Raw genomic sequence first — 27,793 nt, forward strand, 5'->3', positions numbered from 1 at the left:
GTCTTTTCATTGCAAATCGAGTTGGATTACAATTCAAGGAATTTTGTGTTTCTTCCTATTCGTAGAAAGCCTTGGGTAACTCGAAATAAAATTTAAAAATATTTATGAGAAATGTATGCTCCAATCCACATTGTTTACATACTATATATATGTATATGTATATTGTGTATTAATCGTTGAGTCTGGCCTATACGCTTCAGGCGATTTTTATTACAACATAGTACATTTAGCTCTATATCGTTCCTTACAGTTTATTCTTATTTTTACATTTCACCGTTTCTACTTTAACCATACAGTATCTTAAATTACTCTTTCTTCACTCTTAATCACATGCGCCCTTTCTCCGTATTTAATTTTATTTTCCAACTTTTCCTCTTATTTACTTAGTAAATTAAATACCAATTTCCACAAAGAATCCAGAAATTAATCGCTAGACCAGTCATGTTAATTTTCAGATTTTTTCAAATCTTTCACACGATTCTTTCGTTTTTCGTGTCTGAGACCTCCGAGGCGGATTCGAAAGCCTTCTATAATTATACAAAATATTACAATTGTTCCTCCGAGTGAGATTCGAGACTGGTAATTTGTTGCGATTGTTGACTCGCTGGATGGAACGCGTTATTCCGGAAGCTGACACTTCTCACAGGCGCGCTGTGACTTCCGTTTGTCTTACGCCTAACGCTTATGTAGGTCGTGCAGGTATTCATGCGTCGCAAAACAGAGTAACTCGAACCATCGAGACCTGGAAATTAATTAAAAGTAGCGATGCGTCATCCTGTAGGAAAATTAGCATTCCGCCTATTTGTTATCCTAATCAAAGGAGGCTTTTAAAAATCGATATTTGAAAATCTCGTCTGCGTGTTTGGAAAAGAAAGTATAGACTACTTAATTTGTTATCTAATTGTAATAAAAGTATTACAGTGATATGATTACCAGTTAAGGGAATTCCAATCATACTGGCGTTGTGGTTGCTGTTACGTCGTCTCTCGTTACGAAGAATTCGATGGACTCCAGGTAAACATCCAATCGCTGTTATAAAGCCACTTCGAAATCTTGCGTTCATCCAACAATAAATTACCGGATTGTAACACGAATGCGACATCGCCAACCAATGAAGGACCGTCCATATGAAGGGAAGCCCTGACCAATTCGCAGTTGCTTCGTTGTTATCCATTATTAACTGGAACAATAATAATTTACCTTAATTGTAAGTCAAGGATCGGATAGTTCAAATGCGCCCGAACTCTGTAGTATAATTCTCTTCTTTATTTATTGTCGTACGTGAGTCGTCGCGAGTTTTCATTTATGGTTCTCTTAGCTCCAAGAATAGTATGAAACCAGAGATAAATGCAGACACGCGCCATCCATGGAATAAGAAAGCGACGTCGAGGGGAATAAAGCTGACACTGACGTTAATAGCTGTTAGTGGCGGATCCTAGAAATGGAGCTACTGGCCGTGAAAGTATATTATTCTGGCGGGGTTGGTATATAGTATCGTATTGTACGGAGTTTGATACGAGTCACAGTTCATAGTAACCGACTTCGTACCACGATACTCCATTGTACGAATTTTATTTTATCGTTGTAAAAAGATTCCCTGGTATTTAAGCGGTTCTGAATTCATTAATATTTAGACTAAAAAATAAACGAATCAATCTTACGGAACTATCGAACGTAAGATTCACGGAGAAACGAACTCTGAAATTCACACCACACTGGATATTTTCCTAAAGCATCGCGTGTAGTTTTTGTATTTTATGATTCAAGTATAATTGCGCGTGCTTCTCCTCCAAGCATTCCTGCGCGTGCAGTCAATTTTACTTCCGTGGCTGTTGAATTCAACAGGTTTTTTTTTGCATTTCTCCATGTTTCGAAGTACTCCAAGTTCAAAAATAGATTAAAAAAAAAAAGCTGGACAAATAAATGCCGCGTGTACCAATGTATGGACTTTGCCTTCTGTTCAGGTTTGTACTTCGGAACGACGATCAAGGAACGACAGCCAACTCGTAAATACGCTCCCAGGTACTCGTCGCGCCGAATTCAGCAGCCGCGTTATCGCGTCTGCAGCGCTTGCATTATGTTAATCATTGAACGTGTAAACACGTCGATAGTATTTTAAGGATTAACGGGAGGGATTAAGAGATTACTACCAGTCACGGGGTACTACGTATACGTGATTTCTCCACGAACCGAGACCACCAATCCATTTTCGATGTCAGAAACCAATAAAGCTGTTTTCGCTGTGATCGATGTTGTACTTTCAGCTTATCTTAACGACGGGAAAGGGTTCTAGGGAACGTAACAATCCACGAAGTTGGAAGCGAGCCACTTACCATCAGTATGTTGTACGGGAGCCAGCAGATAGTGAATACTATCACGACTGTCACCATCATCTTCACCATCTGGAACAAGTGGAATATCATGGATGCAGAAGGCATCCGATAAATTAATAACGCGGGTAGACAATGCAAGCATTATTATTTCGAATGATAAATCTTTCGATCCTTCATTTAGGTATTCAGGTTTTCAAGTACTAACTACCCGCGTTGTTTTGCTTTTTAAGCTCTCGCGAACTAATTGCAATTTTATTCAGAAAAAAAACAAGTTTGAAAGTCTGTCAGATTTGCGGGCGCTTGATTAATTGTATGTCTCGAGCAGAATTCCGTGTGCAGCGAACGTGGCATTAGTCAACTCCTCTAATAGAATTAATCTTCTTAGGTAACTGCCTTATTTGTATTTACAAAGCCAACTCGATCAAACACGGTCTGAGCAGAAATTCGTTACATCGAGACTTAAGATTAATCGAGCGCCAGCATATTTGTTTCTCCTTATTACATTGATCGTGTAAACTCTACGAATAACACGATTGTGGAAGTTAAAATTCTCTGTAAACTTTTGCGAGGAGGATTCGATTCATAGATCAAAACGTAAAGTAAAGACTTTTTGCTCTGTTGTTCTGGAACCCCCGTAAATATTTTTGTCACGAATTTAGAGCGTGGAACGGTGGTTTCGCACCGATATTTATTATATCCACGTTGGTAGATGTCAAAACGCACGGTAAAGTATGAGAAAACGCGCAGCTGACCAAAATTAGGGTGTAACGTATGCCAACACGAAAATGCTAATTTCGGTCAGCCTGGATATATATGTCGTCATCGTTAACATTCTGTGGTTTGTTTAGCGTGGGCTTATTTTGTTCTGCGGCTGGCTAACACGTCCAAGTAGTGGGTAGCACGTTGCACGATGCTAGACAAATTTATAGGTAAAGTAACCATGACGGATTGCTGCGTGTGATTTGCTCGCACTTTTCCGAGAAATTAGTTATTAAAATTAATGGCTTCGTTCGTATCGATTATTTACGAATTGGATTTGAAATGGATTTTTAAAGTGTATGAAAATAAATCATGGCCAGTTGTAAAAGTCTGATACTACTTCCCTCTCGGGGCAAACGTGTCTGTCCATTAGTGGCCATTTTCACTTGTGTCGATGCTTGCAAACGTCGCGGTACGGTGTCGAATACATTCGAACGTCGATTCCAATTGGTTAGACTAAATTATTATTTATTACCGTCACGTTCGTCTTCGTCCTATTGTTCAACGTTAAACACACACGAATGAACAAGCTGGAGAACGTTTTGAATGAAGAGGATATATGAAATTGAAATGCACACTGCTTGGTAGAAAGATGAAGCTGGAATTCTCCTTTCAAGAGAATTCATAAGTCATGTTTATACATTGAAGAACCAACTTCGAAGCGTTCGTACTAGCTATTGAGTGTTCCTGGTTTATTGCAGTCGCGTTTATCGAATTTCAAAGGGCTTTTCACGTAGAACCATGGATGGAGCAGCATCAATCGAGGGTTCATAATGTCGGATCTTGTTTAATTAAGTTTTCAGTTCAAGTTTTTATCACTGATTTATAATAAACGTAAGGGTGGTGGTATATTCAATATATGGAAAAATATTCAACTAGGATTAGTACGATATTTTTTATAGATTTCATTATATGCTTTATCCGACATGTGTATATGAGGTTATCATATCGACGGCCTGTATATGTAAAATTATCGATGAACGTATAGCTCGATACTACAGTATCTGTATTTAAAATTTAAATTGCTAGCCGCTGGGCAGTAGGTTAGGATACCGCTGGAGCCACAATGGGTAAATCACGAGTTAAAACCACGCTCGAAACGATACTTTGGGTTTACCCTTGCCAAACAATTGGGATATGTTAAATATGCCAAGAATTACTAAAACAAATATTTATGAACGAATGTAGATAATTTAGAATGCTTTTCGTTCCTAGCTTCGATCCTAACAATATTTTTCCGAGGGATATAGCTTCCTAACTCATCCGATCATATAAAGGAAGTGAAAACTCTTGTCCTTTTATTTTGAGACGGACGAAAAAGTATTTGAAGGGTTCAGAACAATCGATCGGAGTCGCAACAGTTACGTTTAGCAATATCCTTGTGGTATTCTTGAAAGGAATTCTTCGATAGAGTGCTTTTTAATATCTTACCTTCCTCTTTGAACGAGCCATTCGCTGGTCTCTGACATTTTCGGCTTCTCCTGGCGGCCTTTTACCCCACACCATAACTGCGATGCTGGTATACGTGAACATAAGGACCATTATTGGTATCACGTACTGAAGAACCAATAATGCGATAGAGTAATAATACCTGCAACACACCCCCGCGCACACACACATACACATGGACAAGTTAGAGTACTACGCGAACCGCTTTATTAACGTTGCGGTTCAAACTTCTTCCATAAACGAGAGAGGAGGAATTCGAAGACTGAAATTTACAGGGCTCGCGAAAAAGGTTTATATAAGATAAAACGACAAATTTTGCAGCCTTTTCTTTGTGGACAGAGTTTTTGTTTAATTAGCGAATTAAACTTACTTGTTTTTCATCGACGGCCACATTTCCTCGCAGACATATTGTTTACACACTTTATGCTTCAGCGAGGGTTGCGATAACTGCGAAACAACAGCGATTGGGATCGATATCGTCATTGCAAGCATCCAAACAGCTAAAATCAGGAATTGAGCTTGCCGTTTGCTCAACTTCGGTTTTAGAGGCCACATAATGGCAATATAACGATCTATGCTAATTGCCACAAGGGTGTACGCACTGACTAGGACGGACACAGCCTGAAATCAAACACAACGACCATAGAAATACGAATAATTATTTCAGATAATAGTTGATCGATATACATATGTATAGTTATTACGTTTCGAATATTTTAAGGTCCTAGCATTATGCATCGGAAAAAGACAAAAATGGTGACGTGTCAGATCTGATGTCTCTGATGGAATCCGAACACTGTCGCCACGTTCGAAACAGCCTTCAGAGAATGCGTTATTTAATGTCCATCACCGGGGCTTTATCTCGAGAGTATTACGTTCGAAATATGTTAATGTTATCAGACGAGAACGTTGTTGCGTAGGATCAAGTCAATTTGACAACGGACTGTGTCCTGAAAATTGGAATTTTTGTTCACGGACAAGAGATGGATAAGATTTTATTCGAACAATAGATGATGAATGAAAGCTCTGCGAAGCAATCTACGCGCAACGTTTACTCCATTCAGCAGTCATTCGGATAAGATTCTATTCGTTCAAAATGAGACGTAAATTGATTGCGCAATTCGGACTACAATTTTTATTGAACAGGCAACAGATCAAAAGTTGTTGGTGTAACACAATGACTACAGTGTTTTCATTTTTCATCATTTTTAGAACAATAGGGAAAGAGAAATTGCAGTAAAACTGAAAATCACGTTTCTCTCTAGAAAGAAGAACACTTGGCACGATGTAAAAACAATTTTGTCTATGACAAAAACATTTTTGAGAACTGACGATTGACGTATGTCCGGTTCAAATCGGTTTAGAGGAATTTTTCACATAGCCATTCGCCTACATGTGTTACTTTTCGATGCGCACGATGCCAGGGATTTGTGTGAGTTTGACGTATGATATAATCCACGTAAAATTAGGGCAACTTTATGTACGAAGTATAGCCTACAGAAACATGTAATTGGGAATAATCTGAAACTTCAACGAAGTGCGAAGATGGACGCGTAGAAGTGTGGTATTAGGTAGACTAGAAAGTAATGTCGTTTCTATTACATTAAATTCAAACAAATTTTTAATAAATTTCTATTTTTAATCAATTACGTAATCGTCCTCGTCATCAACGGCCTTTTGCCATCTGGTGTGCACATTTTCAATACCTGATCGATAAAAATCAATGAGTTGATGAGTGAACAAGTATTTCCAATTGCAAGAACGACATTACATTCCAGTCCACCTAATAATTCCAAGCGCAATCGCGTAAGATGTAACATAGTTAACCATTACTACGCAATAACATAGTTAACCATTCATGGCGTGGGTATGGTTAATAGAAGGATCTCATGTCTTAAGCGAGGAGGTCGCATGATATGCAACCACACGTGAGCAATGGTGGTCTATCCTGACAATCAGGATGTAATTGGAAGTCACATCGTGCTCGGAAATAAATGCGAGCTCGGTGGAGCCCTCGAGCTGAGAAAAGCATCTCTAGTTAAGATTCAGGCAACAACCTGAAGTGGATTTCCATCCTTTAGCTGTGCAACTCGGTATGGTGGTTACACAATGTGACGTATTTGCGGCGTATGCCTGCATAGTCGTCGAAGAAGATGTATACATGGAGTTTCTCTAGCTCTTCATAAAATCTCTGAAGCGGATGGATCGGGAGAGCGGTTGGAACCTATCAGGGTTCAAAGCAAGATTTAGACATTCGTCGAGGAAACTACCTATCCTCTCAAGACGTCGTTGTAGCTATCGCACGAAGCAGGTCAAGTATAGCATGAAATGCTAGAAATCTAAAAACTTGCCATCGATAACTACTATACATCGATAATTGTTACGATGTGTTGAATATTTAGCTAAATAAAACACGCAGCTTTTAAGGGGGGGAGTCTGAGTTAGCAGGTCCAAAAAATCGACTTGTTTTTTTGCTTAAATATCTTCCTATCCATGTGGAGAATGCTTTCGCAAAGGTCCACCTAGAAATTCGAACGAACTGCATTGTTTCAATCTGAGACATTCGATACGCTCGGCTTTATACCGCTACCGTGTGATATACCTCATCCACTAACCGTGAAACATGATCCACAATTGCACCAGAAACATTTTATTTCCTTCCCCGTGGTCCTGACGCGGACGATTTCTAGGAGCGTTGCTTCGCTTGCCCGATTCGATGTTCGCGGAAAAACTCTTAATTTCTTAACAGGGATGGAAAACAACAAAGCAAAATTAAATTGTCCAAGCAGCTTCGTGCTTTGTTGAATGACAAAGGGTGCAAAAAGATGAATAAGGAACTTTGAAACTTTCCAAACGAGCTTATAATTGGCACAAAAGCATAAAACAGAAACGTTAAATTGTCAAAGGAGATGAATTATCGAGGTTGAAAAAGTTTAAAGGTATTAAAAAGTTCGGAATCTCTATAGACTGCCCAGGGGTAGCCCGGTAACGATATAAATACCACAACAAAAAATGTTCGGTTGTATCGATAAATTGCAGGAGTTAAAAAGTAAAAAGTAATAGATTTTGCGAAGAGTTAGTTACCGGTGTTTAATATGTAAAAATCTATATAAATTATTCAACGCTTGATCTGGAAGATAAATTGCTAAAGTGACATTACTTTTCGACCCAGTAACCTGGTTATCCCCTTAACCCTTTCGTTCGTGGCACATATAATTGAGAACACCATGTGGTTTGAAATATTAATAGAATATAATAGAATGGAAACCAATGGTGATTATAAAACGTAGGACAAAGAGGCAAAACTTTCGGTTCGAAGCAGTCAAAATAGGTCCAAATTCGGTTTACGCTTGGCTTTCCTCGTTAGCGGCTCGATGGAACAATTTTTTCGCCCATGGATTGGTCATTAATTACAATTTTTAAGGGTCGAACGATTTCCTGTCAGCACTCGTCGCGGTTGATAAATGACAGGTGCGATATTAAATCTTTCGCTCAAGGGTGATACGCACGCGGCACCTACTCGTTACTTGTTTTTCGCAGGTATCAGACTCGACTTTTCGGCGAGGCTAACAAATTGTTCCGGTCCCGACGCAAAGCACCCTCGTGCATCTCGCGTAATTACATTTGTTAACGACGTCATCGTAACTGAAACTACATTTAATCGTATTTCGAGCAGCTGCTCGGCATTCATGAACTGCTAATTGATTTTGGATAATTCGATGAAATAGTTACGAACGATTTTCCCCTCTTCCATTACGAGCCTCGATTTACAATAGGTATTGTATTTTCTGGTGTCGTTAATCGATGGTATTACGCATGATATTGTCAAGTCGCGTCGGTTGCGGGAATCAGTATTCAGTTCGGTGAATCGAGTATTATGTAAGTGATCTGCTCGGTTTCCAAGCCTGTGGAAAATGTTTTACGTTTGGTAGGAATAATTCATTTGGAAATTACATCTCTCTTGGACGAAGTAGACGAATAATCTATTTTGAAACGGGGAATATTAATTGTCCTGCACAAATTTGCTTCACCATTCGTTGAATGATGGAATAATAAGGCATTGGAGGCCTTGCTGCAGTTTCAAATGGAAGAATTGTGATCGTTCGATCTACTCTAATGTTTGATTTTAAGATTTATAGAATTAAGATTAATAGCCTTGTTCGCCGAGTTTTACCCTTAAAGTTGCGATTCGAGTTTTTAAGGTATCAACTATGTAGAATCCAGTTTGGTAGTTAGAAATTCACGCGAGTTTCTTGTCTCAGGTTTCCGTTTTGCAGGCTACATAGGAACATATTAATTGTGCATAGTTCCGTTTAATTACACGAACTAAGCAGAAGCTATAGCTATAGATGCGCGGATTAGGTGAGAACTGTAATTCAGTGTTGCTCGTTGCTTTCGGTGTTTCGTGAAAATTGCACGGATTTTACGCGCTGCGTTTGTTCTTGAGATACATCTGACTTTTGGAATACATTATTAAATTCAATCGTAATATCGAAGACTGTGTACGGCTTCGCTGGGGATAATTTCGTCGCAACAGAGACAAAAGGCAATCCACGATCGTTGAACATCACACCTTCGTGTCGCGAGGAAAGAAATATGGAAGGAAGTTGTAACATTACGTAAAAACTTCGTCCACCCTTCCTGTGTCAAGACTTTCGTGTTAAATGTTCTTCTTTCTCTCAGTTAGGGAAGGATCAGGAACTTTCGAGCAATAATACATTTCACGGCTTGTAACGAAATCTTAAACACAGATTTACCGTAGTTTGTAAACAAAGTTAAGTTTCCCAACGATTCATTAATTTATACTTTCATTAATCGATATCTTGGAGATAGTCGCGAGTCTTTTACAATTACACGAATGTTATAAATACTCATACAATAATGTCGAATTTTTGTATACCTTTACCATCGATTTAAATTCCTCTCGTATGAAATTCTCGAAATATGTTCTCGAAATATGTTCTTGAATAAATTGCTTTTCCATGGAACAATTACGTCCATTTCAAGTATTCGCGAACTGAAACGTGCAACTTTCTAAACGCTGCCCTAGTTTCTCTCCTAAAAGCGCAAAACCCCAAGCGACTGCCGTAGAAGCAGTATTCAGTTCCTAGACCGCTGTCAAGAGACACAGATATCGACATATCGATGCATGTTTGAATCTCTGAGGTTGTAAAACAAAAACCATTTTCCATCTAACTGTCAACAAAGTTAACGTTTACGGGATACGTGTCTATTACGCCCAGGAAAACCGCGAATGTAATAAATATTGTTCTGTCAATTCTATCGATACGTCTACATTATTACGATCTCAGTTGTATTCCCTGAGATCGGTAGCTTTCTTCTGAATGAAGAATTGCTTCTAAGCCCGAAAGAAGAGAAGCCCGAAAAGTAGAGTCTGCTCGAATTAAGGGAGGGTTAATCCGAATTTCACCTGAAGCCACATCTTTCAAGAGCTTAGAAAATTATTTATGAGGACGATTTTGAATATTTCACATACACAACTTTGTATCCTTTCTGAAATTGAAGCATATCGTTAAACATAATGTGCTAAAATCGTTGAACATACCTGCAAGTAATTGACAGTGGGACACAGTTTCTGGCCGAATGGCCAGTACTGCAGTATCAGAGTGCTGATGAAACTGGGTGGCACGCAGAAGAGGGCCATCAACATGTCCCCGAGGGCAAGGTTCACGATGAAGAAGTTGGTCACGGTTTTCATTCGAGGACTGCTGTATACCACGTAGCAAACCAGCCCATTTCCGATTAGGGCGATGACGAAGACGGTGCCGTAGAAAAAGTAAATGATACCTTGGAACCAGCTCGTCGAGAAGACACTGTAGACGCCCGCGAAATAGTCGCAACCGATTTCAGCTTCGAGATCCGTCACGTTACTTGCGTCGAAGCCCTTCGATATGTCCAGGGAGATGTTCTCTTGGTTGTTGCTCGCATTCATTGCGACACGCCTTTGCTGAACATTTTCACCTGAAGACACACCTTTCAAGAGTTAAGAGAATTATTTACGAGGACTGCAACGACGCGATTAGTGGTCAAAATAAATAAATTTTGAATATTTCTAATCTAACAGGTAGATATATTAACGATCTGTTAACCATACGACGAGAGGAATGGAATTTCAAATATAACTTTCCACACTGCGTTATAGCGTGTACGTTTCATAACAAGATTTATTACGCATCGCATCAGGCATAATTGATGCACTTGTAGACTCGAGGTTGTTTGCGGTCTCTGTACAGAAAGGCTGATTACTCATTAGAATCTGTTGGTAAGTGATTGCTGCAGAAACACGGACTACTCGAATGTAGTTGCATATGCAAGGTAATGCACTTGCAATCTGTATGAAATTAATTCTCAAGTGTTTCAAAGGACAATTCTTTTATGGGTATTTTAGATTGTTACTATTAGTACGGTATCTTGAATTAAATTAGTAGCTAAAGTTGCGAATCAACGAGCACACGTCGTCGTCGTTATAATAAAATACATATCGTTCCAAAGATATCGAAGTTTTCCCATTTATAGATAGAAATATCGCGACGTGAAAAGACGGATTTCTGAACAACTTTTGAATCGAACTCTTTTGTATCCATCAATGTCATAATTCGCAAGTCGATGAACGAGAACGTTGTGTAACTGACATTTCGATAACTTATTTCTTTTCGAAATTTCAGAATTTGTCATCGATCATTTTTGTCGTAGCTGTGTAATGTATACGTCAATCTTTACTTTTTGTCACGACTTGGTCGATAAAGTAAAAATATCGTCCACTTTAGCTTGACTATAATCACGGTACTAGAAGTACGTTACAAAATCGTTGAAGTATAAAATCGCGTTAAAACTGTTGAAAATGCAACGAGGTAGATTTATCGCTCAGAATCGTCCTGAAATTAGTTTTGTTGGAGAGAGCCATACGGAGAGTTAAACGAAATACGGGAGAAGTTCTATAAAACAGTAATTAGAGAGGCGTTTAATTTTGCACGGAGAAAAAGAATATCGTGTAAAGGCACAGCAAATATATTCGCGATATTTTGCCAACGTGACAGGAAACTGATGCTGTCCAAACCAGAGAATTCTTCATCGAAGTTGGAAAACGGAACGGCGGAAATTCAAACAAAGCAAACTAAGATTGACAAGCTTGAATATTGAACCAAGCAGCAAAGTGTTATAAGATGACTTAGATACCGTTTCAAGGCGTCAGCCATGATAAGAAGAAAAATGAGGGTCGCATGATTGATGCAGGGGGTTGCCTATTTCGTGCTGGTCACGTAAATCGTGTCTGTTCAACGTTCTTGTTATTACTAAATATACGCATCATTTTTTACTGACTGCCTGAAATACCCGAATTATCAAAACAATAGACGAAAAATTGACGAATCAAATCTTGAATTGCTCCGACCGCCCTGTATCTTGTTTTCCTATTTATTAATTATATTTCATGCCTAGTGTTTATATGGTTGAAATTTATTTTTCAAGTGACTCTATATTTTTATCACCGCGATAATCGAAATCCATGCGTTGAGGCAAGAAAGCTTCGTAGTTCCGTAACCACGTGGATAAAATATAACGGGTGGAGGAAATATAGCGATCTCGTAAAAACCTTAGGGAGTGACGAAGGTAGTGCCCTTAAGTGTACGATATGAACAGTTCAGGGTTGGCATTGCACTGATCTTTTCTTAACGCTCGAACTTTAAGGGTTTTGCGCTCCCTAAAGCGAGACCGTATGCTATTACCATAGATAGCAAAAACTCACGAAGAGATTTAAAAGTCAAATAAATGATATAGAAACTTAACTTACACGTTACTTCTTCCATTAAGACTTCATATTTTCCTATTTAAAAAAAGAAAAAAATATTTGATCTATTTAACCCTTCATAGGTTACTGGTGCTGTAGGTTACTCATTGTTACTATTAAGGAAAGGGCGTGGACTCTACTTCCCTCTACTCGAAAAAATAGACTAATTAGAGTCATGTGTTACATAATCCACAAGAATCTAGAACGCAACTACTGAATATAGAGCATTAATGGAACCGCGAACTGACGAGTTTTACTGACATTTAAAATGGTCACGGACGTAATAATCCCGAGCGACCGTACTGCGGAATTAATTTGATGTTGCAGGCGTGACGAGTTGCCATGGCAAGTGCAACGCACGTACTTTAATCCGTTTATCAGGGAAACCATGCGGTCAAATTAGGAAAATACACTTAACCCCCTTACAACATGGAAATTTAAGGGGACAGTACCGAAAAATTGGGACAGTAATCACGATGGAAACAAAACGAGTCGTCCTCCATCACGTTTCCTTGGACACCAAATCCTCTACTAGGAAATACGATCCAGGTGGCGAGATTGAGGTTGAATCACGATACGAGAGAACGGAGGTATCGACAGGAACAACGAACGAGCAGGTGCAGGGGACATGGTGGGAAAAAGGAGATTTGATAACACGTGTAATAGTGGTGTCAATGATAATGTCGACTTGGGAGACCTTTTGCCACTTGTCCTGTTAAGGGGATATCTTTCCTCTTCTTGAAGCATTGGTCGATGACCTGGACCCTCAGAATTCGACAGCATCTCATGATACCAGAGATGGAATGCGATTGAGTATTTGCTATTACGCAACCCCATGGGTCCACTACCATGGCGACCCTTATTTTTCACAGCTCTCCAGCTGGCCAAGATGATTTCTTCGTTGTTTCAACACAGATAAATGAGAATAGTTGCCGGACAAAGAAAAGGAACGAAGAAAAGAATGAGGAAGATTCTGAACGATAAAGGTACAGAAGCGAGGTGGGTGGAGAGGGTAGATATGAAAAGACTGGAAAATGAGGGACTGGAGTAATAAGGGGCAAAAGTGATTGAGGAACAAGGGTGTGGATGGTATGGTTATTATGGAGTCAATGCACGCAATGAGTGTGAAGATGAACCCGGCGCTGAGGTATAATATTAATAGAATTTCGTTGAAAATATTGTATATTTTGCTCGCTTTATTTCCAGGTTGTTTTTCAATCGTCTTATTTTTTAGCAATTAAGCTCATTCTATTTGTAAGCTTTTATTCGCGCAATACCATTTTATGATTCAGATTGGGTTTGTTGTTGAACAAAGGAGGGATCAAAATTTTATATTATATTAGGAATCTTCGAACAATGGTGCAGTTTTTGAAATATCGATAACACACAGTATTTCAAAGCGTTAGGAATTACAGGGGTCGCAAATATCTCATGCAAGTTCCCTTGGTATGTTTCGTTTTAATTTTCGATCAAGACACTGTAGATACGTGTCTCCGTTGAGTTCGACTTAATTTGATTCGTATTTGAGAGTTATCTAACATCTCTGTACAGCCTGTTTGCAGGACAATTGCATCAGACGTGTAGACGTTACATAATTAGGAGAGTACCGAGTACTATTTCAGTGACTGTAATTCACAGCCCAAGGGCAGATCTACCATGAAGTTGACAAAGCTTCAATGTCAGGTCCCTACATAGAAGGTGCCAATTTGTATTTATTCATTTATATAGACACGATGATGAAATATGTATACTAAACCCCGTGGTCCCAGTCATACTTTCATCCTCGCTTCCCAATGGATTAAATGATTTCATGCGTCAACGTCACAACATTGTTTTGAAATATGTCACCGATAAATAGAAAAGAGATTTCCAGGCATTAATTTTCTTATCCATGGCAGAGTGATTGACGTTTTTCATCAAATTCTAGTCTCACCGTTTTCAAAAACACGTAGAGTGTATTCTTGTCAATACATGTATAGTATTCATATCCGAAATAGAGATTCATATCTCGTTTACGCCTTCACTTATAAAAAAACTAGTAACATCGAGTGATCAGCGCTTCGATACCAAACAATTTTGGCCTGATGCATTTTTTCCTATCACCAATAGCACCCTGTATATAATTTCTATGAAACTCGAACAATACGCTTCTCCCCATGCTGTTTTTGTACGGTTAAACCAGATTCCTTCTGCGTGCTTTTTTATTTTATTTGCTTCCAACCGAACGAATTTCCTTGTTCCATAGGGGTCGTCCATTTTCTGACATGACATCTCATTAAATCGGAACAAGTATTACAGAACTCCGAAAGTCTTTTATACGTACAGCATTGACGTACCAAGCGTAATCGATGATTATACAAATAGTTAATATATCGAAAACTGTTTGTAAGAAGAACGTTATATTTCGAGATGAAAGAAATTTAATTCTTGCGACGTTTCATATATTTGCTCCTTTTATCGTCGAATATCGATCCACGCTGCTTTATATTCTGTCGGAAATTGTCGTTTGAAGCGATACCGCTATACTCGCGCCACATCGCTCCGATTAAATTTGTAAAATAAATTTGATTCTAATCTGCAACTGGTACGTAGCATTTGGACAGTCTAAAGAGGGATATTTACATCGGACGCATTTAATACATAAATAGCTTGGAGCTTGTCGCATTTCCATCTTTCTCCTGAGAACGTCCTTATCTTTATTACGCTCTACTCTACTTTGTACAATATATCTTCGTATATACGACAACTAATATAAAGTTTCACGAAATTCATACTTTACATTCAAGCGCGAGGAGAATTGTGAAAGTTGAGAGGCTTGGTTTTTATTCCTTTTTCGATTAACACTTCTTGCCGTTCTAGGGACCAACTGTTCCATGAAAATTCCATGCAGATAAGGATGCAACCGCGAAAGGTAAGCCAAATTTGAATAATGACGCCAACAAAGGTTTCTTTGAGATAACCGTCGGAATTCTAATCTCCCGGGGATGAAATTGGGCCATTTTTTGCTTCGTTTCACCGTGTCAAGGTGCGCGAACTTTAGAACACCGATGCGTATGCATACTTAACGAGACCCAACCCGATTTGTCCGTTTTTTTTCTCCTGCCAGTACCTTGGCACTTTGTGCAAAGTGTTGGTGGCGAAAGTGTACCGCGTTTGTGCGTTCTCTCCGCGTTTTTTTCATTCTCGCGAAACAGACCCTTTCAACCTTCGCATCAGGTGGTTCATTGAAAACAGTCTAAATGCGATAAAGCCTGCCATTTTCTCGCTTACCGTAGAAAATATTATTACACTTCTCTCTATCTCTTAAATTATTTAAAAGAAATACCAGTAGGTATATTTACATTATTACACATTATACATTTACTTCAAGGTCCTGCCCTTAAGAAAATTGAACAAATTATTCGTTTCTTTGACACCGAAGAGCAGCTTGCATCAATTCGCCCACGTTCTTAGCTGGTCTTAAATTAAATTCCAATATCCGTACTTTTACGTTAAAATTTGTGTCGCTAGATAGCTACTATCAAGATCCTTCTCTCGACGTTAAGCCTGGCCTAAAGTCTCCGCAAGTAGGATACTCTTCCAATGGGATTAATCGCGTTTGAGGCAGGATCTGCTAGGCAAGATGAAGTGTTCAACTAGCAGATCTGAAATGAAACACTTGGTATATACTTTAACGCAACATTTATTATTTTATGAAATTATTAGTTCTTTTACATTATAACGTACAATAGATTTAAAAAATCGAACGAAACCGAGGTATCAAAAATGTTGTTTAACGGTCTCCAGAATCTTTGCTAATCCGTTCTGACCCTAACCGTAATTCAGATTACTGGCGCAACCGCACCGACTTCTGGGTGCCTACAATTAAATCGTAAACTCAGCTGAACTTCAAAATTAACAGGTGTCGCTAACTAAATCCTTGGCAACGGTACGCAGAGAGCTATGCCAACGCAGAGTAATCAGAGTTTCAAACACCTATCTCCTTACACTGTAGAAACCAATTAACTCATGTTTACAAATTTTCCCGCAGATCAGCAGTTACTAGTTCACTCACCCTGCTCGATAAATGGTCGATGAGAAGCATTCAGGCTTTTAATTGGTTTCGTTACCGTTAAGAAGTTATCGAAAATTTTCTTAAAGCTCGGTGCTGGTAAATCAATAGTCGAGCAAATTAAACGTATAATAGAGAACCTTCTGAAAGATTTTAAAGGATCCAATTTGAATATACTTATATCGATACAATGCAATCGTAGCATCAAAATTCGTTAAAATAATTAACGAATAATTATAAACATTATCTAAACTCTATTGAAACGTACAAAATGAAGATAATTATATATTTCTTTCTATTTGCTTTGCTTTGATAAATTAAAATTGCTTTGCGACAGAAACGAAGGCAGATTGTTTTCGTGGAAGTAATCGCCATTGGTCGCTGCAAAACCTCTTGTTTCGCGAACGGAAAATGATTTAATGTCACCTGCAGCGGAGTGTCTTTGTGCCTTGTACTCGTCGTATTTTTCCTTTTGAAAGAAATCTTTTGGAAAGACGTAGCCCCCTATCGACCAGAAAGCGTTGAGTTTTGATGCAATTGTTATTTAAAGGGTTTCGTATTTTCCGAGGATAATTCCGAGTATCGAATATCGAATTTGCTATTGTACTCGTGATATCAAATCTACATTTCTGAAGGGTGTTTGCGTTCTTACCGAGCTCGGTGAGTAAACACCTACACAAAATTTTTAGATTGAAAATCATGTTATTTTTGAACAGCCGAAATTGATATCTCGTTATATTTTAATATCTATGGATTGCACCAACTAGATATTAATTTCTGACAATAATTATTTTCTTGATAAATTCAACGAGCTTCGAATCGACATGTCACGCGGTTGTTGTTCGCCCTTCCCCTTCTCTACTTCGAGGGGCACAAGCGAGTCACGACCCTCGACCGACACAGGTATGCGAGGGGCGAGAGCTCATTCTTCGACGATCCTTCGATCGATATGGATCTCGCGATCTCGCGTCCGCGTCCCTCCTATTTGTAGTTTCCCTTAGTTATCGTAGCTTGGTATTGGTTGTGGGTATCTTTGTTTGGTTTGGTTAGTTTTAAGGCATGCGTGTACGAGTGTCTGTCCTCTGGCAAATAATTATTAATCATTTGTTTAACTTTTTTGTTTGTTCGTAGGTCCATATTGGACTCGCAACTCCGTTCTCTTTCTCTTAAATTTATCCATCAACTGATTAAGCCCGTGACGCATCTTATTGTTAGCTATATTACAGGTGGCTCGTGAATTTTGCATGGTGCATTATCCGCGTACCCTCTACGTAAACCTCGGCAACGTGACGCGCATTAACATGGAACCATAACACTCGAGATATCGCGTGCCGGTAAATTACACTGCGGCTGGGTGCACAATAAACGATCAATATTTGCTAATGCTTGGAAACTGTAACATCATTCTTGGCAGAGTCTAAGCAGACGGTTTGTTCAGCCCGCCGCGGCATGTAAACAAAGTCCAATTCATTCGGCGAACTTTCGACTCGGTGGACCAGCAACACGTGGGGTGTACTGTATCCCCCATTGTTCGACAGACCAATACTCGCGAACATTTCTTTCCACTTCACGAAGATTCTCGAAAACGTTGGCCATCGAAACCTCCTATCGAGCATGCCTTGGCTAATACGTCTATTCATTACACATTAGTGCTACATGATTGGTGGTTGTAAATATCGATGGCGGAACTATATATATATATATATTGTCTGCGTGTAGTCGCTGTTGTTATCTTGTAATTAGTTAGTCTCTCTAACCATCCCGAATGGTCTGTGTTGCACACACAACGATTTCAAATGTCTCGTAATGTATCAATTCAAGTTCTTATTAACACCGTTGTTGAACGTAGCAACCTAGCGATGTATATAAAAACCGACAGTGTGCGTTACGCGGATATATGCATTGTATCGATATGTACTGGCGTGTGAACCGCGAAAGCACGGTTAGTTTAAGCTCGTATGCCGAAGCGATAAACACGATACGCCGGCACATATCGTTTGTTACCTCGCATGCCGAGCAGTGAATACAACACGCTATAAATTGACTAATGAAGTTTATGATTGATAATTTAATCACAAGTGAGACGTTGCTTTATTTATCGAAACCTGTCAGTCACGATTTTAACAAACACCTTGTCTACAGTAGCTACGTTCCATAACGTTCGCGAACCATTTGCCACCACTGAATGATAGAGTGTAGGAATTGCGCCTACTAAAAATATAATTTTCCCGCTTTTAGCTCTGGTTCGAGAGAAAGGTGGATAGAACGGAGAAGGTTAAAAGGAACGTTAAATAATACCGGATTAAAGTAGGTTGAATAAGAGGGACGGGAATGTAGCGAGGATCAGCGAATAAAATTCGCGGGGGAAGAATGACGGAGGGAAAGTGTGCAAATGATAAGGTATTCGGGGGAGAGGGATAAACCACAAGTGGAGCCAATATGCGCGATTTTCAGCCAACCGCGTGGGACGGTTCTGCGAGGCAATAAAGAGGGAAGCGCGGCTAGCGTCTGTGGAAATTACTCTTTTATAAAGGGAGGAAATATCCACCAAATTGAAGTATTATTGTTGAAACATACGACCCCGCTATAGTTGAATATTTTTTCTTTCCTGGCCATTGAGTATCCCACGTACACGTCATTCCACAAAATGTATCACTTTCACTCCAAATTGGACGGAAATTGCTCAGAGTGTAAAACAAATGTAATTTAAAGGACAAATAGCATCTTAAACTCTTACGATACTTTATTGTCACTTCTTTTGACTATTTATTGACCGTAGGAAAACTGTTTAAAGAAGTAAGTGGATATTATATGCATGCATGGCAAATAAAATATAATTGGTTACCGAGGACATCAAATAAATGGTAGTTCTGGTAGTAGAAGTCTCCCGGGGGAACGAAATGTTATAACGTTCAGGATGGGTTAGGAGGAGACGTATAACCTGATACGGAGTGATTTCTTGTGCAACGATAAATCGATGGTGCAGAACAGAATGTTTTGATATGAGTCCTCGTTTCCAAGAAAATCTATTTTAAGAATTCGTCGAAGACTTTGTTAGCCGTTGTTTCTCCATTCGCTATTTCAACTTGTTCCAATATTTCTGACAATAAGTATTACTGTCAGCTGTTGCAGTATCGTCAGTTTATCTTCGATCTTAAAATCTTCTTAACGAGGCAGATCCAACTTAAGCGGATATTATCGTACCGCGAATATTGCTAATTAGAGACGGAACAAATCGACGATTAAAGCATGCGTTGTTTTTTATTATAGAACAACAAATATTTTTTATTCGTAACGTTCGTTTGCAACAATTAAATTTGAGAAATATAACGTAAGTAAAGTGTGGAGGAAGCGAGCGAACAGGACAGCCAACGCAAGTGAAAATAAAGAATAATGGATGGACATGTCAGCCAAGTCGTACTCAATTTCACGTGTTGGCGGTGACGCATTAGCGCTACGAATATCAAGTAGAAAAACGCAGCCATGAAAGAAAATATCGTTAAAAGCCATTACGTATAGAAATATTATTAAAAAAGCACACAGCTCTTAGAGACTAACCAAACAATTAAAAATCTCTGAGGAACAATACGTTTTTAAGTAATCCCTAAGCCAAAGAAATCGTAATATTTAGAATAGCAACGACACGTCTCGTACCAACTCGATTCGCACTGAAGACAATTGGAGGGATGTCGTCGTTGGTCGTAAAATGAACAAAAAAAGCGAGGTGCGTGGGTGTAGAAAAAAAGGGTCTTTGGAAGATTTCACTACGATACGCTTATTCCAGCTTTATTCCACTCGATTTACTTTGACGTTTGGCATACGAACATGTATATTTCATCGTGCCTTCTTTTTATTCCTCGTCTGGGTTCCAAATGTTATGGAACACAGATTTCTTGTTGCTACATCTGGCGAGAAACAAAAAATATGTTAAAGCGTGTCATTTAAATTCGCGTAAAGATCTTTAGGAATACAGCCGGCATTCGAAAGTCTCTGTAGAAGCTTTTAGTTGGAAAGATGAAAATGGATGTATTAGTTTAAGAGAATATAAAGCTGGAAAAGGTTTCAGCCCCACGAAGGCGTTTAATCAACTGAATGCTCTTCGTGTTCGTGTAAGTTTTTAATTTTGATTTCTGAGATCAAACATCAAATGAATTGTGATTTTTAGCCATTCCTTGTTGCTGTTGTACGCTGTTCGAGAAATTGGAAATTTCGCAAACATGTTGGTCGGAAGTACGGAAATTTGTTCATTCATTTCGGAGATTGAAAATGTTGTCGCATTAGAGGGGTAATTTCGTGAAACGAGCGTCGAGACAAGGAAGATTGTCCACCGTTCCGCAGGTACGGCGGCGCACGGTGGCCGTACGCGGAATTTTATGTACTTTATTTGAGACTTAAAGGCGCGAAGAGGCTGTCATTTACAGCTACGAACACGACACCTAGCTAAAAATTTATTTCAACACGCTACTGGAGTTATCCAAGAAAATTACTGGTCTCTGAAAACATCGCGGAATTTATCGTATTTTGCATGTCGCTGGTACTCAACGGATTAAACCCTTTTGTAACGGACTAATTATGTTTCACCCCGTGCAACGTTTGTTCACTTTCAACGGGAATAGCTTCTATTACGGTCCACCTATTATTCTCAACGCGGATAATTTTATTAAACGGGCCAGAGGGTTTGGTAGGAATAATTATTGTTAGTTCTAATGATTTTATCACGGGAACAGAAGCTTCCCTGTATTATTTCTTGATTTTCTACGGCTGAAATTTAAATATACACAACCCTTAAGATTTTATATATAAATATATTCTCTCATTTCTGTCTTAACTCGAATTTTGGTTCACAGAAAATACTATTTTATGTGGTCTAGTAACAAAAATGGATTATTGTGCACCACTGGTGAAAAGCAATTCCACTTTGCTCGAAGAAAGTAATTCTCGTGAAGATTAATAGTAGGTAACTCTTTTTTTACGTACGCTACTTTCATTACCAGTGACTGATACATATTGCCTGGTTGAAAATGGGAGCACTAACGAACAAATATGTGACCAAATAATATCGAAGAGACGATGGACATTCACCCTCTAAAAACGTTTAACGAAAATCGTTCGAAAAATAAATCCACTTTGGTGAAAATTAATTCGTTTCGTTTCGTTTCAAATTACACGATTCAATGAGAGGGACCATTTAATTCCGCAACATCGACGCGCGCACAATCAACGCTGCAGTGAATCGACATCGCGAAAACGTAAATTTTGAATGCCAGATAAAAATCGTCGAATGGTCGCTCGGCTCGGTTTTATGGTATTCGTAAAAACGGGACACGAACGGCGATTTCCAAGACCGTATACCTCAACCTCGATATCTTTAATTGACCTTTCCAGTGGAACCGACATCTTCGCGAATTGTCTCTTGAATGTGTTGCTATAAATGGCAAAAGCAGAAGCTTCCTTTTTATTATTAGCAACTTCGTGGCTATTACCAGCGATAGCGTACCCGTTGAATTGCGATCGATCGAATATCTTTTTTTAACTGGGATCCAGAATAAAATGTTCCCGTGTTAAATTATTCAAACGGTCCGTTGCATCCGCCCTATCGCGTAGGTTTTTGGTCTTTCAAATATTTCGAGTACTGTGCCAACTTCGTTACGAGTCTTTGATATTGAATAAACAAATATTTTTAATTGGTGCTGAAAATAAAAATTCAACGGTTTTCAATATGGAGAACGAGTAGACCTAGCAGGTCTTGTATAAACCAATGCAACGAACAGTATCTGCTGGAACATCTTCCAACAATTTATGCAATTTACTCAAGAGATTGGCACAGAATTGGCCCTTTAATCACTCATTAACGATAACAAGAAGTTATCGATTATTATTTAGAAACGCTTTAGTGGAATCGGTAACAATGGCTCGGTTTGTGATTAGGAATTGTTAGGGTCTAGAAATTACTCTACCTTGGAAACCAGGTCAAACAGGATACATGCTTGTATGAACTTTTTCCATTGTTTCTGTGTCTTCAATCTAGCGCTGAAGCGGGTCCCACATGTTACAATGCACCGTCCAAATTGTTCTCTTTAAGGTGTTACACCACCCTGATAATTTCAGACAATGGCGTCCCCTTTCATCCCCACGAAACGATAGTACGAACCTTTTCAAATAGTACGTGGTCACGCAGGAACGTTCTGGCAAAAATCTCAAAATTAAAGGACGATCACTCTTTTATAAAGCGTAAGGAAGAATAGTCACGAATAAATTAAATCGATAGTAAGGAGAACGAAGTTGCGGGCATAAGGTGGTCTAGAAATAAATTGAAAGACGAAAATAACATTTCTTTCGCATCTCTTCGTATTTGCGAAAATTGAATTTAACCATTCGATGCACGACAAGCTCCGACAATGCAAACAACGCCTTCATTTATTTACGATGTTCACGGCATCCCAATCGGTTTGTTGGTACTGGTAGTTCGAACCGATAGTAAACGAATCAACGGTAGACAAACACGAAATTGTTGATGTTTATAAACGCTGAAAGCAGATGTAACGGGTTTCGAGTAAGTAATGAATGATAAACGGTTTTTGATCCGTTATTTGTTCGATATAAAATTTGAGATATGAAATGAAATGAAATCTCACATTGGACGATCAATTCCGTTGTTCCTTGTTTCCGTTGGTCATCGACTATTCTAATAAATTTTCTCTGCTGACAACTCTTCTATTTTTCAATTAAAACAACACATTAATTTCTAGGTTTTCTGGTAGTGTCTGATCGCACCCCGTCAGTTACTATTTTATAAAAGTAATTTCGAAACATATCAGCACCGCGTGTCTGGACGTTCCCATGCTCCAGTTTCATCGTGTCAGTAACACGTGCCGTCAACCACGCGCAAAATCGCGATTATTTGCGATACCGTAAATTTGAGAACTTTATAACAACAGTAAATAAGCAACGTAAATTTCAAAAGTGGTCCTATCGTTTGATTTTACATTCTGATTTCCCGAGGATCTTCGTTTCTACTGTTTCAGCTACCGAACCATACAAACGGTCAGCCCAAATAAAGGCGCTACGTTTTTAGAAGCTGGTACGTTCAATTCTTAAACAATGTCCTATTCTATGTCCATCTTCTGACGTTCAAACTTGAATTTATTTACAGACCACTGGATCAATACACTGGATCTGTTTCCAAAAATAAAGTTCTCGATATTTTATAAAATGGATTTTATAAGTAGATCTATAAATCTAAACTGACCAATCGTCACTCGCATTTATTGATTGTTTCTAATAATAAAATCTATTTATAATAAACTTCACGACTGGAGAAGTTTCTCTCGTGCCATTCATACTTTGCGGAAACGTATTCAGCAATCATTTCGCAAGTTGCGGGACCAAAACTTTTCTATACCATTAATAATTTCAGTTGCTCGTCATAATTGCAATTCTCGCTTATAAGAAACTTTGTTACAGACGCGTGAAGTTGGTAGACGCTTTGTAATATCCGCTGAAATCTGTTGAGAATTGCAACTGTTGAAAGTCATAACTAGATGCAGCTGTATAAAAAATAAAATATGTCGTGAAAATAAAAAATATTCGATGCCTGAAGTATTCGAGTTTGAATTTTTTCGCAGTCCATCCGAGATAGATGCACTTTGATTTATCGAGGGAACTCAAGCACAGTTATTGGTAAAATATCAGACTTCGCTTAAATTATTCACTAAAATCTGCCGCTGCGTAACAAAGTCAAATATGGCTCAAATTGTCACTTAGTTTATTATACAAGAACTGTTTTCGTTCGTGTTATTCGTATTATGTATTCATTATTCGCGTGAATGATTATTCAGATAGGGGATGGTTAAGCACGACGCGATTAAATTATTCAAGTTTTCGTTTAATGTCAAAACGTGGGTTACATTAAACCAACCATAAGTGGTAAACGGATCGCGTAGATTGCTATTATTATTGAACAAATTGTCCAGTTCTGCTCTCCAATTTTCTAGAGAATTAATAAATTACTTTTAATTGGTAAGTTACTTTCTTCTCAAAGATAGGCGATAGAATTCGTCTGTTTCGTCTCCTGTTTAATCGCACTGTGTAAAAACGATGAAATTTTCCTTAGGTCTATGAGGGGATGAACTAAATACCTTTTGCAGGACATCGTTTTCGAGGAAAAGTTTCTCGATAAAGACTTAGAGCTTCTTTGCAGTTTCCATTAGCTCACCCAAACGTGTAGCAGATATCTGGACCCCAGGATGTTAAAATAAATTGGTACCTTCATAAACACTAACCCTCAGAAGCTTAGGAGACGAACAATTTTCCGCGTATCGCGATTAAACTTACTAATACCCATTGTCAAGCTGGCTCACGAGATGATAGCTACTATTTTTGTGTACTTTCAAGCGACGGTAGTATAATAAAAATTTGTTGTTTGTTGGGCTATAGCCATTTTTAAACTCGTCAATCTCACAAAGCAGATTTTTAATACTTCTCATCTCTTAATTTAAGCGATTACACAGAATTCCGTAATATTTTTTCAACCTGCTTAACTAAAAAAAAAAAAAAAAAAAAAAAAAAAAAAAAAAAAAAAAAAAAAAAATAGAAGTTTTACAACACGGTCATAGGACACGTAATATCGTATCCCATAGTTTTACTCACATCGCAAACTGCTGTGCAATGAACCTACTCGATAGTCATCTTAAGAAAATCTTTCTTCAGTTATCTTTTTACAACTTAGCTTATGTTTGCAACTTTTTACGTATGTCTTGTTATACGACAGGTTATGAAGAATCTCTGATGTGGTTGTAGATATGAAACGAGAGAGGTTAACCTAAGATTTTAGCGGTCACCGTTCCCTTGGGAGGTAATGCAAGGGTTCCAAGCTATTCTGCCATTGTTTAAATGTCTTTCGAGGATCCTCCCTCTTCGTACTCTTTGGTACAAACCTCGCCTATACCAGAATCATCTTAACTGTACCAAACCTCCTTTGGGTTTTGTCTTCAGCCCGGGAGAGAGTAAGAACTCTTCCTATGCTAACAATCTCTTCCTTAGAATGAAGACGAAGCTCAAAGACCTTTTAAGAATTGCCACAGAGAAGACTGAGAGAGAGGCAAGGATTGTACTGAACAGTATGAGAAAGGAGTCGAATAAAATTTAGGGAAAATTATGTCTACGAGTTAAAAAGAGAAAAAGACCATTCATGAATTTTAAGATATTTATTCGGAACGTGACCAGCAACTTACGCGCTTATACCGTCAAATAAATTCCGATTCGAATGAGACCACGAGGGCGTAACTATATTGCATTTATTATTCACGTAAGATTTGTGCAATATTGTCGCATAATGCGCCGCCGTGCGAAGTTTATACAAGCAACGGAAGTTCCGAAGGAAGAGGATACCTGGTAGGGGAAGAGTTTATAACTTTCCGCACCTTGTTCCGACGATGAAGTTGCTCGACCTTTCTCCTCGAGAATTTTCTCTATATCCTGATTTCCGCTACGCTGGCTCCTCCGCGTCGCGAGTTGAAATTTCACAGCGTCACTTGGAAACGCGTTTAAAGAGCCCCTGATTAGTTTCCATCGCGTGCCAATTGCAAGCACTCGTGCACACACTTTAATAGTTACTTATTTTTATTTCCCAAGGTTATACACCGGTGGGTCGCCGTTATTTCAACATTAATTTCACTGTATATATCTCGCACAAATATAGCAACTCGCGTTGAATTTCGTTCAACGAGTGTTTAAAATTTCGTTTAAAAGTCTCAACGATCTACCACTTTTAATCATTTCAACTGGCATTGTCGCCGAGGCTATCGTTATTTTCCTTCAATCATGCCTCGACTCGTTTCCAAAATAAACAATTCTCGGTTAAATGGATTCAGGCGTCCACGTTTCATGCAATGCCATGTTTATTCGAACTTTCGCTTTCACGGTGGTAATTGTATCGTTAAATATTCCAGAATTAATTAGTCACGCGCGATTGTTAATCAAATATCGATCACCGTTCATCGTTGTTCAGGAATTCGAATTCGTTTCGAAAGATAGTGGGAATTGTTTTTATTCTCGCGGGACAAGCGTTCATCGAAGAAGAATTGCGTGGCGCGTGAACTATACCGATAAGGATCGTTCACTGTTGGATGTTATGCATCGAAACTCTTTTTTCACGGGAATAGCTGGTGCTGAATAAAGTTTCATCAAGCGCGGTTGGCGGCAGACTGCGAACTTTGCACGAAGGATCAACTGACTACTAGTAAACGCGCACCCTTACTGCGCACTTCTATCGCGAATGCCATACATACCATTTATATTTTGTCTGTCATTGTTTACGCGAAACCTCCTCTCGCCTCGCATTAAATTATTGTAATGTTAAGCAACCGACGTCGGAGTCCTTTGAGAGGGTTTATGTAAATTAGGCAGCGCCCACCGTTACGCCTGTCCCGACGATGCGGTTTGCAGGAGTACTCCTGTTATTTTTAGGATGTCTGATTAGGAGACGTCCAATGGGTCAGGGTCGAGGACGAAAGAAGGGGGCAGACCTTTGCTTCGGCAAACGCATTTGATCTATCTATGTCTTACATGCAATCTCGTTTATTTGGCGTAAAGCGAGGGCGAGCTGAAGAAAGGATCGTTGGATCGAAGTAAATCGCACTTACATACTTCATTTTATTTTTGCTATATGACCTGAAATAATTGGATCATAAGAACAATTAGAATAGAACTAGGAGCACTAGGAATATGAATTAATAATGACCAAATTTATTCTACGGTCAGAGACATCATGTGACCTGAAAGTTACACCTCCATACCCATCGCGTATAGGTATTATAATTTCTTGATGTAGCGGTTAACAGACGCTAACCGTGATTAACATCTTGACAGGTGAAGCTGATTTACTCGCACAAAGCCTAAGTGCTTTTAGAACTAACTGCTGCTAACTGAGAACCCGGGTGTTGCGAAGTGTCCCGACTGGCAATTAAAGTCCAACTATTGGAATGGAGCCCAATTGGCCGAGTCCAGCATAGAATCTACTCAGGGAAACCTCCCATTGGTTGCTCGGTAGAGATAAACTCTTTGGCTTCTACCTTGACTACCAGTCTGAACGTTAGTTATGATACAGTGTAAAACATGGGAGGAAGAGAATGCATTTAGACTCGAGCATGATAGCGGACTCACCTATAAGGCCTCTTCAGACTCCAGAGACCTAACAAATGTCCAAAACAATACACGAACCCTCTATAGACCGAATTTCTTTGCTTTGCAGTCAATTTGCAAGGCATTCACTTTGATATTTCAAAATGATGGTGCTGCATCATCAATATTTTTATTGGTTACGAGAGACATTATATAATTAAGACGTACACCGTCGTATACGTCATTTTGCGAAACAAACTAAAATTATTTGTT

The 27,793-nt window shown here is 38.8% G+C and overlaps 1 protein-coding gene across 3 annotated transcripts; it reads right to left on the reverse strand.

Annotated features, from left to right (window-relative positions):
- Window positions 1–26,793, reverse strand: LOC128878094 (RYamide receptor-like). 3 transcript variants are annotated; one of them, XM_054125974.1, is made up of 7 exons: window positions 25,822–26,793; window positions 10,108–10,523; window positions 4,912–5,162; window positions 4,524–4,683; window positions 2,334–2,402; window positions 934–1,180; window positions 1–742 (listed from the first exon to the last, which is right to left on the reverse strand). In XM_054125974.1, exons 2-7 carry the CDS (start codon window positions 10,492–10,494, stop codon window positions 546–548), a joined length of 1,311 nt encoding a protein of 436 aa, XP_053981949.1. In that variant the 5' UTR covers window positions 10,495–10,523; window positions 25,822–26,793; the 3' UTR covers window positions 1–545. The 3 variants fall into 3 exon arrangements, with proteins under 3 accessions (XP_053981949.1, XP_053981950.1, XP_053981951.1); XM_054125975.1 differs by having other exon boundaries at window positions 10,108–10,535; XM_054125976.1 differs by lacking the exon at window positions 25,822–26,793 and having other exon boundaries at window positions 10,108–10,685.
- Between the last annotated feature and the right edge of the window lie 1,000 nt (window positions 26,794–27,793).

The sequence above is a fragment of the Hylaeus volcanicus genome, chromosome 6, assembly GCF_026283585.1.
Source record: "Hylaeus volcanicus isolate JK05 chromosome 6, UHH_iyHylVolc1.0_haploid, whole genome shotgun sequence".
Lineage (NCBI taxonomy): Eukaryota > Metazoa > Arthropoda > Insecta > Hymenoptera > Colletidae > Hylaeus > Hylaeus volcanicus.